The 17,515-nt window shown below is 40.4% G+C and overlaps 1 protein-coding gene across 3 annotated transcripts in view; it reads left to right on the forward strand.

The window, feature by feature from the left end:
- The window catches only part of Naa15-16 (N-alpha-acetyltransferase 15/16), a 244,969-nt gene that overhangs the window by 64,726 nt on the left and 162,728 nt on the right, over nucleotides 1–17,515 (forward strand). For all 3 annotated transcript variants that reach the window (XM_070093550.1, XM_070093551.1, XM_070093552.1), the window contains exons 10-12: nucleotides 5,942–6,070; nucleotides 6,665–6,825; nucleotides 9,602–9,654. In XM_070093550.1, coding sequence (XP_069949651.1) covers nucleotides 5,942–6,070; nucleotides 6,665–6,825; nucleotides 9,602–9,654 — 343 coding nt within the window. The remainder of the gene's footprint in view (nucleotides 1–5,941; nucleotides 6,071–6,664; nucleotides 6,826–9,601; nucleotides 9,655–17,515) is intronic.

Here is a 17,515-nt window from a genome sequence, read left to right on the forward strand (position 1 = left end):
CTTTTAGGAGTGAAGAAGAACAGGATGTGAGTGTGGGGGAGGTGCGTGAGGCATTACGTAGAATGAAAGAGGATAAAGCAGCTGGAACTGACGGGATCATGACAGAAATGTTAAAAGCAGGGGGGGATATAGTGTTGGAGTGGTTGGTATTTTTGTTTAATAAATGTATGAAAGAGGGGAAGGTACCTAAGGATTGGCAGAGAGCATGTATAGGCCCCTTGTATAAAGGGAAGGGGGACAAAAGAGATTGTAAAAATTATAGAGGAACAAGTTTACTGAGTATACCAGGAAAAGTTTACCATAGAGTTATAATTGAAAGAATTAGAGGTAAGACAGAATGTAGGATTGCGGATGAGCAAGGAGGTTTCAGAGTGGGTAGGGGATGTGTAGATTAAGTGTTTACATTGAAGCATATATGTGAACAGTATTTAGATAAAGGTAGGGAAGTTTTTATTGCATTAATGTATTTAGAAAAGGCATATGATACAGTCGATAGGGAAGCAATGTGGCAGATGTTGTAAGTTACTAAATGTTGTGAAGAGTTTTTATGAGGATAGTGAGGCTCAGGTTAGGGTGTGTAGAAGAGAGGGAGACTACTTCCCAGTAAAAGTAGGTCTTAGACAGGGATGTGTAATGTCACCATGGTTTTTTAATATATTTATAGATGGGGTTGTAAAAGAAGTAAATGCCAGGGTGTTCGGGAGATGGGTGGGATTAAATTATGGGGGATCAAATACAAAATGGGAATTGACACAGATGCTTTTTGCCAATGATACTGTGTTAATGGGAGATTCTAAAGAAAAATTGTAAAGGTTAGTGGATAAGTTTGGGAGTGTGTAAAGGTAGAAAGTTGAAAGTGAACATAGAAAAGAGTAAGGTGATGAGGGTATCAAATGATTTAGATAAAGAAAAATTGGATATCAAATTGGGGAGTAGGAGTATGGAAGAAGTGAATATTTTCAGATACTTGGGAGAGGATGAGGTTAATCATAGAATTGATGAGGGAAAAAGGGTAAGTGGTGCTTTGAGGTATATGTGGAGACAAAAAACTTTATCTATGGAGGCAAAGAAGGGAATGTATGACAGTATTGTAGTACCAACACACTTTCATGGATGTGAAGCTTGGGTTGTGAATGCAGCAGCGAGGAGGCGGTTGGAGGCAGTGGAGATGTCCTGTCTAAGAGCAATGTGTGGTGTAAATATTATGCAGAAAATTCGGAGTTTGGAAATTAGGAGAAGGTGTGGAGTTAATAAAAGTATTAGTTAGAGGGCTGAAGAGGGGTTGTTGAGGTGGTTTGGTCATTTAGAATGGATCAAAGTAGAATGACATGGAGAGTATATAAATCTGTAGGGGAAGGAAGGCAGGGTAGGGGTCATCCTTGAAAAGGTTGGAAGGAAGGGTTAAGGGAGGTTTTGCGGGTGAGGGGCTTGGACTTCCAGCAGGTGTGCATGAGCATGTTCGATAGGAGTGAATGGAGACGAATGGTATTTGGGACCTGACGATCTGTTGGAGTGTGAGCAGGGTAATATTTAGTGAAGGGATTCATGGAAACCAGTTATTTTTATATAGTCGGACCTGGAAATGGGAAGTACAGTGCCTGAACTCTAAAGGAGGGGTTCGGGATATTAGCAGTTTGGAGGGATATGTTGTGTATCTTTATACATATATGCTTCTAAACTGTTGTGTTCTGAGCACCTCTGCAAAAACAGTGATTATGTGTGAATGAGGTGAAAATGTTGAATGATGATGAAAGTATTTTCTTTTTGGGGATTTTCTTTCTTTTTGGGTCACCCTGCCTCGGTGGGAGATGTCTGACCTGTTAAAAAAAAAATTGTCAGCCTGGTCACAGACCAGACTGCGGGGGCGTTGACCCCCAAAACCCTATCTAGGTATGCTCCAGGTATACATTCCTAAATGCTTATAAGACCGACCAGTTGGACGTGTATTGGATGATTGACGTAATTTGTGTTCTCTGGAATATCAGTAAAAACTGAATGTTTCCACTATTCGAGCTCAATTTCAAGCTACTTTCAGTTCTGAAACCAATCAAAACATCTCTATTTCTGTAATATACCTTCCATTCTATCAAATAAGACCAAGACACCGAGAATGCAACCATAAAAACCATACAAAAATATACCGCAAATTCGTTGTTTTGAACCAAAAACACTATCAGTTATTTTTTCCCATTATGTACTGCATACCGCCGGATTTTTTTTACATGGTGCATGATTATTTTATGTCTAGGCCCAAGTTTACAGTTCACAGCTTACCTGGGAGAGCCAAGCTCATCATGTGGAACTACACCATCATCCTGCACTTCAAAGCCATAGTACTATAGCTCCCACCCTCAGTGTGTTAAAAACTTACTTGGCAAACCCTGTAATATATTCTCTGTTGTTGCAGTATGCCATTTGGATCCATAATGAAAACTCAACAGTAAATTATATCCACCAAATAAATTTAATACTTAGTCCAAATAAATCTGTAATAAAATAGATGTGGCAGAATAATGGATTACATTATGATAGCTCAGCATTCAATTTTGGTGTATTTCCATGATATTGCATTAAGCAGTCTGAACTTCAGATATCAGTGGCAAGCAAATCTTCCTCCATGTAGTTTAAAAAGTCATTTTTGAGAGATCATTCTTTTGTGGGTATGCTGTATGTAATAACTAAAACCCCTTCTCCTGTGTAAGTTACTACATGTAAAGAAAAATTGTTTTTATTTTTTGGTCACTGCCAATGAGTTGAGAAAAACAAAAAAATATACATGTATATCAAGTGTGAATCAAGTGTGAGAGTAATGGTGGTTGGGGATTTCAATGCTAAAGTGGGTAAAAATGTTATGGAGGGAGTAGTAGGTAAATTTGGGGTGCCAGGGGTAAATGTAAATGGGGAGCCTTTAATTGAGCTATGTGTAGAAAGAAATTTGGTAATAAGTAATACATATTTTATGAAAAAGAGGATAAATAAATATACAAGGTATGATGTAGCATGTAATGAAAGTAGTTTATTAGATTATGTATTGGTGGATAAAAGGTTGATGGGTAGGCTCCAGGATGTACATGTTTATAGAGGGGCAACTGATATATCGGATCATTATTTAGTTGTAGCTACAGTTAGAGTAAGAGGTAGATGGGAAAAGAGGAAGGTGGCAACAACAAGTAAGAGGGAGGTGAAAGTGTATAAACTAAGGGAGGAGGAAGTTCGGGTGAGATATAAGCGACTATTGGCAGAAAGGTGGGCTAGTGCAAAGATGAGTAGTGGGGGGGTTGAAGAGGGTTGGAATAGTTTCAAAAATGCAGTATTAGAATGTGGGGCAGAAGTTTGTGGTTATAGGAGGGTGGGAGCAGGAGGAAAGAGGAGTGATTGGTGGAATGATGAAGTAAAGGGTGTGATAAAAGAGAAAAAGGTAGCTTATGAGAGGTTTTTACAAAGCAGAAGTGTTATAAGAAGAGCAGAGTATATGGAGAGTAAAAGAAAGGTAAAGAGAGTGGTGAGAGAGTGCAAAAGGAGAGCAGATGATAGAGTGGGAGAGGCACTGTCAAGAAATTTTAATGAAAATAAGAAAAAATTTTGGAGTGAGTTAAACAAGTTAAGAAAGCCTAGGGAAAATATGGATTTGCCAGTTAAAAACAGAGTAGGGGAGTTAGTAGATGGGGAGATGGAGGTATTGGGTAGATGGCAAGAATATTTTGAGGAACTTTTAAATGTTAAGGAAGAAACAGAAGCAGTAATTTCATGCACTGGTCAGGGAGGTATACCATCTTTTAGGAGTGAAGAAGAGCAGAATGTAAGTGTGGGGGAGGTACGTGAGGCATTACGTAGAATGAAAGGGGGTAAAGCAGCTGGAACTGATGGGATCATGACAGAAATGTTAAAAGCAGGGGGGGATATAGTGTTGGAGTGGTTGGTACTTTTGTTTAATAAATGTATGAAAGAGGGGAAGGTACCTAGGGATTGGCAGAGAGCATGTATAGTCCCTTTATATAAAGGGAAAGGGGACAAAAGAGACTGTAAAAATTATAGAGGAATAAGCTTACTGAGTATACCAGGAAAAGTGTACGGTAGGGTTATAATTGAAAGAATTAGAGGTAAGACAGAATGTAGGAGTGCGGATGAGCAAGGAGGTTTCAGAGTGGGTAGGGGATGTGTAGATCAAGTGTTTACATTGAAGTATATATGTGAACAGTATTTAGATAAAGGTAGGGAAGTTTTTATTGCATTTATGGATTTAGAAAAGGCATATGATAGAGTGGATAGAGGAGCAATGTGGCAGATGTTGCAAGTATATGGAATAGGTGGTAAGTTATTAAATGCTGTAAAGAGTTTTTATGAGGATAGTGAGGCTCAGGTTAGGGTGTGTAGAAGAGAGGGAGACTACTTCCCAGTAAAAGTAGGTCTTAGACAGGGATGTGTAATGTCACCATGGTTGTTTAATATATTTATAGATGGGGTTGTAAAGGAAGTAAATGCTAGGGTGTTCGGGAGAGGGGTGGGATTAAATTTTGGGGAATCAAATTCAAAATGGGAATTGACACAGTTACTTTTTGCTGATGATACTGTGCTTATGGGAGATTCTAAAGAAAAATTGCAAAGGTTAGTGGATGAGTTTAGGAATGTGTGTAAAGGTAGAAAGTTGAAAGTGAACATAGAAAAGAGTAAGGTGATGAGGGTGTCAAATGATTTAGATAAAGAAAAATTGGATATCAAATTGGGGAGGAGGAGTATGGAAGAAGTGAATGTTTTCAGATAATTGGGAGTTGACGTGTCGGTGGATGGATTTATGAAGGATGAGGTTAATCATAGAATTGATGAGGGAAAAAAGGTGAGTGGTGCGTTGAGGTATATGTGGAGTCAAAAACGTTATCTATGGAGGCAAAGAAGGGAATGTATGAAAGTATAGTAGTACCATCACTCTTATATGGGTGTGAAGCTTGGGTGGTAAATGCAGCAGCGAGGAGACGGTTGGAGGCAGTGGAGATGTCCTGTTTAAGGGCAATGTGTGGTGTAAATATTATGCAGAAAATTCGGAGTGTGGAAATTAGGAGAAGGTGTGGAGTTAATAAAAGTATTGGTCAGAGGGCAGAAGAGGGGTTGTTGAGGTGGTTTGGTCATTTAGAAAGAATGGATCAAAGTAGAATGACATGGAGAGCATATATAAAATCTGTAGGGGAAGGAAGGCGGGGTAGGGGTCGTCCTCGAAAGGGTTGGAGAGAGGGGGTAAAGGAGGTTTTGTGGGCAAGGGGCTTGGACTTCCAGCAAGCGTGCGTGAGCGTGTTAGATAGGAGTGAATGGAGACGAATGGTACTTGGGACCTGACGATCTGTTGGAGTGTGAGCAGGGTAATATTTAGTGAAGGGATTCAGGGAAACCGGTTATTTTCATATAGTCAGACTTGAGTCCTGGAAATGGGAAGTACAATGCCTGCACTTTAAAGGAGGGGTTTGGGATATTGGCAGTTTGGAGGGATATGTTGTGTATCTTTATATGTGTATGCTTCTAGACTGTTGTATTCTGAGCACCTCTGCAAAAACAGTGATAATGTGCGAGTGTGGTGAAAGTGTTGAATGATGATGAAAGTATTTTCTTTTTGGGGATTTTCTTTCTTTTTTGGGTCACCCTGCCTCGGTGGGAGACGGCCGACTTGTTGAAAAAAAAAAAAAAAAGTATATATATAATTAAAGGATGGAGATACTGTATATACATGACCCTTATAGTAATTCTTGTATGCAGTTTATGGGATTTGGAGATATACTGGAGTTGTGGCAAGGTTGAAGCAAAAAAATTATAGCTGTCATTTGCATGCTTTAGCTAGATTACTTATTTTGCAGAAAGGTTTTGTTGTACTTAATCTTGTATGTTTTTCAACAAAAACTACTGGCCATGTGTTTTAAATATGGAAATTTAAGTTAATGTTTTCTCTTTCACTAAGGAGGGTGTGTCAGCAATGGGAAACTTGAATGAAATGCAGTGCATGTGGTTCCAAACCGAATGTGCGCAAGCGTACTACCGCCTTGGCCAATATGGAGATGCTCTTAGGAAATGTCATGAAGTTGATAGGGTAAGTGTTTGTTGGAGGTGGCATTTATTTTTGTTGTATATTTGATGAAATACAGAATAATCAAAGTCTGTGTCTCATTCAAATTCTTCATTATACCATAAACCTTATTGTCTGTTGGTATAGTTTAAAGGTTGTTTAAGAGTAAAACTTATCATTGACAATGTATAATTTATTTACTTGTGTAGAAATGTTGATACTTCAAGAAATTACTAATACAGTGGACCCCCGGTTAACGATATTTTTTCATTCCAGAAGTATGTTCAGGTGCCAGTACTGACCGAATTTGTTCCCATAAGGAATATTGTGAAGTAGATTAGTCCATTTCAGACCCCCAAACATACACGTACAAACGCACTTACATAAATACACTTACATAATTGGCCGCATTGGGAGGTGATCGTTAAGCGGGGGTCCACTGTATGTATTTTTAACCTGATGAATGTCAAGAAAATCTGTACATACCTGTTTTTTTCAATATTACACATAAAAATGTTAAGGGCAGAAACTACTATACAATTAATTATGTAATAGAAATTGACAGTAAATTTTTCTCACAGCACTGTCAAAACTGTTTTTCTCTGTTCATCTTTACAGCATTTTACCGAGATCATAGAAGACCAATTTGATTTCCATACGTATTGCATGAGGAAGATGACTTTACGTTCCTATGTTGAACTCCTTAGACTAGAAGATGTTTTAAGGAGTAACCGATTCTATTGGGATGCAGCACAGACAGCAATCACTATTTACCTCAGGTAAGCTCTTGGGTGTCTTCTCATTGCCAAAATGTTTACCTAAGACTCCCCATTATACTAAAGCACTAGCTTTTTAAATGCAAGAGAGTAATGTAACACGATTCTGATAACGGTAAATTAAAGGTTTTGGCTCTGTGAAAATTTTGAAGGTTTAAATTTTTTATAACTTTGCTAGACGAAGTTTAAGGGCAAACTGGTGATACAAGTGAATATCGTTAAATTAATGGTGAGAGGGCACCACATCTCTGTAAGCATAACAATTTATATGTGAGTGAGATCATGCCAGCTTGACATGTATTCTAAAGTACTGTAGCTGCTTAAATTATAATAAATTATGTTCATTAGAAAATCTTTGCGAATAAAATATTTGGGAGGTCTTTAGGCTATGTTTTATCTTCATATGCGAGGTGCTATCAAAAAGTGCCTGCACTTGATTTTTCACTGGCTTCCTGGGTGAAATACGCTGGCAGCGTAGATCATGCTTTGCAGTACACTCCTTTGAGAAGTTGCATGGTGAGTTTCAGTTGGGGTTATAGGGGCATTTTTTGTCATTTTGTCAATGCATTGTTGCAGTTTGTTGTGTAACAGAATGGAATCATTAAAAGAACAGTTTGTGTGTTTGTGACACTGTTTCAAACGTAGCAAAATGCAGATATGATATACACAGACAAATGCAATCATAGGGTTATAGCACAAAATGAGGGACATAAGTATTATGAGGAAGGTAGGCAGATGGATTTTTGGATTCCTAACACTCAGAACACAAAAAGTAGTAGTAAACAGAGTAAAATCTAACATCAGTGAAGTAAAGGTTCAGTTCCCCAAGGCACTGTCCTGACACCACTACTATTTCTCATCCTTATAGCAGACATAGATAAAAACACCCATCAGAGTTTTGCATCATCATTTGCAGATGACACTAAAATAAACATGAGTCACTACAGTAGAAGACACTGAAAACTTACAGGAAAATATAAGTAGTGCTTTCCAGTGGGCAGTGGAGAACAACATGATGTTCAATATAACTTTCAACTGTTAAGGTATAGAAAGAAGGAAGAACTTAAAGGAACACTATGCAAAACTCAAGAGGATCATCAAATAAAACAAAAGGAACACATAAAAGACTTGGGAATAACTGTGTCAGCTGATCTTTCTTTCAAAGTACATAATAAGGCAAAGGTCACAACAGCTAGGAGTATGATAGGGTGGGAATTGAGAACCTTCAAAACAAGGGAAATAATACCAGTGGTGACACTTTTCAAATCACTAGTGCTCCCTCATTTGGAATATTGCTTAGTGTTGATGGCCCCATTCAAGGCAGGAGAAATCAAGACCATGAACAAATACAGAAATCATTTATGGCCCATATACAGCCAGAGAAGCATTTAAATTTCTGGAACTGCCTTTAAAGCTGTGAATGTATACTCACTGGAGCAGGGGAGAGATATATTAATGATAATACATACCTGGAAGGTACTCGAAGGCCTGGTCCCTAATCTGCACACTGCCATAACATACTGGAGCCAGAGATATGGGAGGAAGTGCAAAATAAACCCAGTGAAAAGCAGGGGTGCAGTGGGCACGATAATGGAATTCTGTATCTACATTCGTGGCCCCAGATTATTCACCATCTTACCAGAAGATATCCTAAACACTGCTGGAACAAGAGAAAACTGGACAAGTATCTTCACCAGGTCCCAGATCAACCAGGCTATGTGGATATGTGGGTTGGTGGGCCTCCAGCAGCAACAGCCAGATTGATCAGGTTAGCATGGTCATCCATCAGTGTTGAAAACTGACATCAACATTTAAAAAGTGAGCAAGGCTATTCACAATGATCACTGTCAGACTATCTAGGACATTGCAAGTGTTGTGGTAATTTATTACGAGCTGGGTCAGTGCATTTTGACTGAGGTGAGTGGCTGCAGAATTTGTGCCCTGCTAGCTGACTTAAGACCAGAAAGAGCATCACTTGGGTGTTTGTGAGAACCTAAAAAACAGTGCAGGTAACCCATATATTCTTTCTAAGGTCATTTCTTGTGACAAAGCTTGGATCTACAGTTATGACCCAGAGACCAAGCGACAGTCTTCAAAATGGAAAGGCCCCCAACTTGCCCAGGCCAAACAAGGCACACCAAGACAAAAACATGTTTTCATTTTTTTTTTCTTTCCTTCTTTTTTTGATGAACTGGGAATCGTTCATTAGGAATTTGTGCCAGCAGTTAACCAAATTTTTACACAAGGCTCTGCGATGTTTGAGGGAAGACATGAGAAACATCTGGCATTGTTTATGTTCAGTGATTGGTTCATTCACCATTACATTGCTCTTGCTCACATGGCACTGTCTGTCCAACATTTTCTGGCCAAAAATAACATAGTCATCCCCCACCCACCCTGCTCCCCAGATTAGCCCCCTGTAACTTTGTCTTCCCAACTATAAAAATAGCACTTGAGGGGTGGCATTTTAATGACTTGGAGGAGATTCAAGCAGAACTGCGGACTGTGCTAGATACTGTTAGGAAAGATTAGTTCCAGAAATGTTTCAAGAAGTGTTAGAGATGCTGGGATCATTATAGCCTGCCAAGGAGAGTACTTCCAGGAAACACCTTCAACTGGCTTAAAAGGTAAGCCTATGTATTTTTTTATGGCAGTCTGGGAACTTTTTGATAGCACCTCATATGTAGTTTAATATGTTGTGAATACTACATTTTTTTAAACTGACTTGCATTGCACATGATGGGATGTCACTAATGTGTTATTATTTTTCACATTCAAGGTTACATGACCAACCTTTGTCAGCAAACACTGGGGAGAACAACATCAATACTGGTGAGTGTTAATTTTATTATCTTATTTGTACACTACCTGTAGTATTGATGATAGTGGTGAGAATTAGAAAATTGGAGAGTTTCCATCTCTTAGTAAATTGAGTGATTATTTTTTCTAATTTAAGTTCTATTATTGTGTAATAATTTCATATATGATTGTGTAGGGGCTGCCCATTAAGCCAAAATGGCTATAAAGTGCCATTTAAGGTGATGTAGAAACAGAAACACCAACATGTGGTAGATGATAGACACAGAAGCAGTAACCAGAAATTTTATTCTGACAGTGTTTTCACGTGTACAACAAGCTTTTACAAGTTATTGGAATTTACCTGGGGAAAGGAGATCACGTAGGCTGGAGTTGAGAGAAGTCAGATCCAGTGGTTGGTCACTTTGTTCAGCACCTGTATTGTTAAGGTAGGGTAGGTCATAATAGATTAGTTAGGTTAGATTTGATAAGAAAAGTTAGGTTACAGCAAGTTAGGGTAGGTTACACTAGGCTAGGTTGGATTAGATTATGTTCAATCAGATTACATTGTCATGTTAAGGTGTTAGGTGAAGGTAGGGTAAGTAAGATTAGGTTTAGTTTGGGTAGGGTAGGTTAGACTAGATTGTTAGGTTAAGGTTTGTTAGATTAAATTAGGTTAGTGTAGGTTAAACCAGATTAGGTTAGATAGGTTAACCTTTAATTAGGTTAGATTTTTGGTTAGGTTAGCTTAGATTGTTGGTTATGCTAGGTTAGACTGTTGGTTAGACTAGGTTATTGGTTAGGCTAGGTTATTGGTTAGGCTAGGTTATTATTTAGGCTAGGTTATTGGTTAGGCTAGATTGTTAGTTGGGTTAGAATGTTAGTTAGGCTAGGGTATTGGTTAGGTTAGGCTAAATTGTTGGCTGGGCTAGGTTATTGGTTAGGCTAGGCTATGCTAGGTTGAAAGGTATGTTAGGGCAGGTTAAGTTAGGTTTCAAAACTACTTGAATTACATCTTCAATTTTTTAACTACCTAAATCAAACTTTTTTTTATATATACATGTAGTCAAGTTATCAGGAGTCAAATAACCTCATTTATAAGTAAAACATTTTAAAGGGGTTCAGTTCCTTAGTCTTGATCTACAATAATAAGTAAAATTCATTATGTAAGTTGTGTAGACATTTGTACAGTAAATTAGTACATACATAATATAGCAAAGGAGAGTAGGATCTCCTGCGCTCTGTGAGGTTTTCTGTACAATTGTGTTTACATAAATTTTATTCTTTATTGTAGATCAAGATTAAGGGACTGAACATCTTTTCTGTAGAGTTTTATTTATAATAAAGGCTAAGGGACTGAATATATTTCAGATATGTATTCTGCAAAGTAATAGATATTGCTAGACTTAGCAATACTATTGCTGAACGAAGCCCATCGTTGAGACCTACCGCTCCCTAAAAGCTAAATTACTACCACCACACCTTATCTCTTCTTTCTTTTGTCTGTATAATCTCCTTTTCCCCAGATATAGTATCTTGAGTTGAAAAAGCCTGTTTTGCAGGTGAGATGTCCAATGAATAAAATTTCCTGTTACTGCCTTTTGTGTATATGTTATCTGCATTCTGTATTTAATGGTGCTTACCTAATTTGTTTTTCATTAAGTACTGTTGAACTTTTTGTGTGTGTGTGTGTAATGTGTATACATAAATGCAGCATTATTTATATACATACCTGTAAATTCAGAGAATTATTTGGTTGGTTGCAACTGATTCATCAATCTACACAGCAGGATCATCCTTCACTGAGGATAAAAATGTTGTGGTAAAGTTTAAAAGGGTGGAAGGGACCTACAATTTGGTATTAAAGTATGCTATTAAATGGATGAGTATTGCGTATTGTGTCTTTGTTCAGTATCAAGTTGGGCAGGGAGTATGGTAGTTGTCTCTTGCTTGGTCTCACGTGGATTGAGTATCGGGTCAGTTTCTTGAACAGGGACTGAGACAGTTATTATTATACAGGCAGGCCCTGCTTATAAAGCAGGTTAGGTTCCACACTACCTCTGTAAAGTGAAACATAGCATTTTTTCACTGTCAAATGCATATAAAAAGCCTTATAATATGTTTACACTATCATATATTAAGGGAGCAATAGAGCTAGGCCTAGGAAAGGTTGGAGGGAAGGGGTAAAGGAGGTTTTGTGTGCGAGGGGCTTGGACTTCCAGCAGGCATGCATGAGCGTGTTTGATAGGAGTGAATGGAAACAAATGGTTTTTAATACTTGACGTGCTGTTGGAGTGTGAGCGAAGTAACATTTATGAAGGGATTCAGGGAAACCGGCAGGCCGGACTTGAGTCCTGGAGATAGGAAGTACAGTGCCTGCACTCTGAAGGAGGGGTGTTAATGTTGCAGTTTAAAAACTGTAATGTAAAGCACCCTTCTGGCAAGACAGTGATGGAGTGAATGATGGTGAAAGTTTTTCTTTTTCGGGCCACCCTGCCTTGGTGGGAATCGGCCAGTGTGTTAATAAAATAATGTTAATAGAGCTAGACCTGTAAAATGCATACATAGTACACACATTACTTAAAATATTTTCATCCTTAGCTTATAGTGAGTGGTGAATATATTGTAGGAAGTCTGAATAAATGAAGAATGGGTATGATTGAAAACTGCTGCATTAGCAAAACGCCGTAAAGCGAAGCGCTGTACAGTGGGGCCCGCCTGTATACAGAAGTGCATATTTAAACAAGCGTTGAACATTTTGTCAAGTTGATAAGTAATTACCTATTGGCCACTTAATTGGAGTTGTACTTCACTCTCAGTGGTGGTGCATTTTTAGAAACAGTTGTTTAAAGAGAATGTGTTCAAAGCCAACTTGCTTTGCCATAGGAAATGAGGGTTTCTTTGTAGACCCCAAATAAAATAGTATTTTTGTTAAAGGACCTAAGACTTCAAATGCAGTTTTACATTCAAGTTCTTTATTTCTTCATGATACATAGTTTGTACAAAATATGACTTGACAGTTAATATTGCACCTGGTAAACCTATGGTTGTGCAGACCATCTTGAGTAACCTTAAACCTGACTGAAAACTAAAAGGATATTAAACATTTTAAATATATGTATATAAAGATATCAAAGATATACATAGAATTTAATTAATTCAGTGAATATAATACAAACGTATTGATCATGTCCCGCCTTTCCTCCAGTGTCGTCAGGTTGGGTTCAATTGACTTCTCTCCTTGTAGGACATACCCCTTTGCTCCGGAACTAATCTTGTTGCAAATCTTTGCACTGTTTCTAATTTCTTGACGTGCTTGACCAGGTGTGGGTTCCATACTGGTGCTGCATACTCCAATATGGGCCTGACATACACAGTGTACAGTGTCGTGAATGACTCCTTACATAGATGTCGAAACGCTATTCATAGGTTTGCCAGGTGCCCATATGCTGCAGCAGTTATTTGATTGATGTGTGCCTTAGGAGATGTTTGGTGTGATGCTCACCCCAAGATCCTTTTCCTTGAGCAAGGTTTGCAGTCTTTGACCCCCTGAGCATGTACTCCATCTGCAGTCTTCTTTGTCCTTCCCCAAGCTTCATGACCATCAAGTGACTTTATCTCGTTGACATCATAATGCTGTACGAATGTGTTCCATACTCGAGTCATCCTGGGGATCAATGATCTCAGATGAAGTGATGTTCTGGAGAAGGGTACAGCCAGAGTGGAGTTGCTGTTTTCTGCCCGTCTTGTAGTATAGAAGCTTGTTTCTCGCTGTCCTCGAAGTGGATCCAAGTGTGGTACTTTGACAATATTGGCCTTGTACATAACAGTAAGGCCACCCACATCCCTCCTGTGTTGAAGGATCTGCTGAAATGACAGATCTATCCAGGATGGGTCCAGGCAAGAGATGAGACGTCTTGCTCTGTTCTCTACTCTGTCAAGCAGTTGGAGATGAGAAGGGGGGCAGGCGAACCAAGAAAGTGGAGCATACTCAAGGTGTGAGCGTACTTGTGCCTCGTACAAAATCTTGCAACCCCTACTGTCAAACAGATGCGAGATACGGCGAAGTGCTGTAAGCTTCCTGGCTGCCTAGTTTGCAAGATTTACAACATGGTTTTTCATTGTCAGTTTGAAGTCAAATTTCACCCCAAGGATATCATCTTCCCCAGGTGCCAACACCCTCCCATTCATCCTTACTACTGCACCAGCATTACCATCATGGTGCCTAGAGATCATCATTTGTGTTTTCTCAGGTGCAAATGTTACTTGCCATCTATTTCCCCAAGCTGATATAGCTCTTAGCTGGTGATTGATGTAGCTTAGAGCAGCTGGCATTTCTTCTCTTGGATAAGTGAATGTCAATGTACAGTCGTCTGCATATGCATGGGATTCTGGGATGAGATGAAGGTCATTGAAGTAGACATTCCATAACAATGGTCCCAGAACGCTTCCTTGTGGAACACTTGCCCCAATAGGATGTCTTGCTGATTCTGTTCCATTGACAACTACCCTTAGAGATCTACCATGAAGGTAATCACTGAGGAGACATAGTGTAGAGCCTGCAATTCCCAGAGCTTGCAGTTTTGCTAAGAGGCCCTGGTGCCACACCCGGTCGAAAGCACCAGCAATGTCCAGTGCTACCACACAGCTGGCTTTGGATTCATCCAGTGACTGGTGTCACTTAGTGGAGAGGTTTAACAACAGATCAGCAGCAGAGTAACCTTTCCTGAAGCCATATTGACGGCCACAAAGTAGTGAGTGGTAGTCAAAAATCTCATTTGTCTTGAGATTATTGTCTCAAGGATCTTACCAGTGATTGACAGGAGTGACACTGGTCTGTAGTTGCTGATTTCTGCTCTGCTCTTCTTTTTGTGAACAGGGACTACATTTGCCTCTTTCCACAGAGAAGGCCATTTACACTGTACTAGGCAGTGCTGAAAGATGCGAGTTAGAGGTGCTGCTAGCTGGTCTGCATATCTTCTCAGCAATCTTGGGCTCAACTTGTCTGGGCCCACAGCCTTTTCTTGGTCAAGCGATTTAAGAAGGAAATGCACCTCCTCGTGCCTTTTTGTCACCACTGACAGTTTTGACAGAGTTCTTGCAACTAGCCAAGGAGGGTCCCTTGCTGGATCAGGAACTTGCATTTTGGTAGCAAAGTGTTCAGCAAAGAGGTCCGCCTTCTCTTGACTACTAGTAGAGGTGGTCCCATCCTGTCGATTTAGGTGGAATGAATTCATCAGGCAGATAACCTTGTCCTCTCTCTCTCCCTCTCCCTCTCTCCCTCTCTCCCTCTCTCTTCCTCTCTCCCTCTCTCTTCCTCTCTCCCTCTCTCTTCCTCTCTCCCTCCCTCCCTCCCTCTCCCTATCCCTCTGCGGTACTGGTGTAAAGGTTTGTGTGATAGTGTTGATGCCCTTATACTGGCTAGGCCACTGAAGCACTGAGCACCGACCTTAAGAGGTGATAACTTGAGTGGTTGTGTAAGCAGTTGTTTTGTGGCGTCGCTGAGGTCACCGCTGACAACTGGACTATATGATCATTCTTTAGCAGGAGTCAGTGTCACTTGCTCCAGCTCACGCGCACTATGTACCCCCACACCTCTTAGTGTTCGCTAGCGAGGTGACAAAGAAGTAAGAAATAAGCAGTGCAACAGGCCTACTGGCCAATGTTAGGCAGGTGGAGTGAGTTATCCCGCTCCTTATCCATGAGCACCCCCCAAATCCACCACAACAGACTCTATCAACCCCACCATAGTCACTTCCCTACCTCCATCACAAGCTTCACTTCCCTCCCCTCCCCCTCCCTGCCTCCATCACAAGCTTCACTTCCCTCCTCTCCCCCTCCCTGCCTCCATCACAAGCTTCACTTCCCTCCCCTCCCCCTCCCTGCCTCCATCACAAGCTTCACTTCCCTCCCCTCCCTGCCGTCATCACAACCTCCCTCCCCCCCGTCTCCATTACAAGCTTCAACCCCCCCACTCCGACAAATCCCTCCCAAGAACCACCCCCAGCTACCACTTACACAGACCAACCATCAGTTACAGCTACCATCCATTACTACCACCCGCGATGAGAGTCGTATACTGCGCACGGTTGACTGACTTGACTGGTTGAGAGTTTCTACTCACGTCACGCATAGCTGCTAAACACCAGATTATCCACCAGACTATTGTTGCCCTCTCTGCTTGCTGTTTTGGTTTATGGTGCAGCCGTCGTTACACATCTTTGGGGTTGTGATGGCTATATAGGCGTGTGGGAGTACAGGCAGCAATAGATTGATTGATCAAAATAGTTGCTAGTGTAAGCCACATCTATATAATACTGCTAACCTGCACATTACGGAACGGACATAATTACACAAGAAAACGTACATTAAGCTTAAAGGGAATTACCACTAAACCCGTAGTTCTCTTCAAATGGAAATTATCACTTCAAATCAATTCCTGACCAACCTGGCTGTGGCGCATGTGTTGGATTGCTGACTGGGGGCATCAACAGTCTGGTCGATCGGCCTGTAACCAGGAGACCTGGTTTAGGACAGGATTGCGGGGATGGTGACCCCTGGAAGTGACTACAGGTAACTTAGATATCAGACGATACTAGATAACAGAAGATATCAGAAACATTGTTGGAACAAGTGTAGAAGTCTTCAAGAAGAAACTGGACAAGTATCTTCACCATGTGCCAGATCAACCAGCCTGTGATAGATATGTGGGTAGGCGGATCAGCAGCACCATCAGCCTGGTTGATTAGGGAAGCACCAGACGAGCCTGGCCTGTGGCCGGGCTCTGAGAGTAGAAAAACTCTTGAAACTCATCAAAGGTAAAGGTTGTATCAGAAATCTTGCGTACAAAGAGGAGAGACTCGGGCAGTACAGCGGCAGACCTGGGAATGTGTGCAGAGAATGACGGCAATGTATGATTATGATTTTTGTGGTGTTGAGGCGCCATTATAAGTGTTCTTCCTCGTGGTGTTGAGGCGCCAGTATAAGTGTTCTTCCTCGTGGTGTTGAGGCGCCATTATAAGTCTTTTTTGTGGTGTTGAGGCGCCAGTATAAGTCTTTTTTTGTGGTGTTGAGGCGCCAGTATAAGTGTTCTTTCTTTGTGGTGTTGAGGCGCCATCATAAGTGTTCTTTTTTGTGGTGTTGAGGCGCCATTATAAGTGTTCTTTTTTGTGGTGTTGAGGCGCCATTATAAGTGTTCTTTTTTGTGGTGTTGAGGCGCCATTATAAGTTCTTTTTTGTGGTGTTGAGGCGCCATTATAAGTGTTCTTTTTTGTGGTGTTGAGGCGCCATTATAAGTGTTCTTTTTTGTGGTGTTGAGGCGCCATTATAAGTGTTCTTTTTTGTGGTGTTGAGGCGCCATTATAAGTGTTCTTTTTTGTGGTGTTGAGGCGCCATTATAAGTGTTCTTTTTTGTGGTGTTGAGGCGCCATTATAAGTGTTCTTTTTTGTGGTGTTGAGGCGCCATTATAAGTGTTCTTTTTTGTGGTGTTGAGGCGCCATTATAAGTGTTCTTTTTTGTGGTGTTGAGGCGCCATTATAAGTGTTCTTTTTTGTGGTGTTGAGGCGCCATTATAAGTGTTCTTTTTTGTGGTGTTGAGGCGCCATTATAAGTGTTCTTTTTTGTGGTGTTGAGGCGCCATTATAAGTGTTCTTTTTTGTGGTGTTGAGGCGCCATTATAAGTGTTCTTTTTTGTGGTGTTGAGGCGCCATTATAAGTGTTCTTTTTTGTGGTGTTGAGGCGCCATTATAAGTGTTCTTTTTTGTGGTGTTGAGGCGCCATTTTAAGTGTTCTTTTTTTGTGGTGTTGAGGCGCCATCATAAGTTCTTTTTCGTGGTGTTGAGGCGCCATCACAAGTGTTCTTTTTTGTGGTGTTGAGGCGCCATTATAAGTCTTCTT

Source organism: Cherax quadricarinatus, chromosome 43, assembly GCF_038502225.1.
Source record: "Cherax quadricarinatus isolate ZL_2023a chromosome 43, ASM3850222v1, whole genome shotgun sequence".
In the NCBI taxonomy this organism is placed as follows: domain Eukaryota; kingdom Metazoa; phylum Arthropoda; class Malacostraca; order Decapoda; family Parastacidae; genus Cherax; species Cherax quadricarinatus.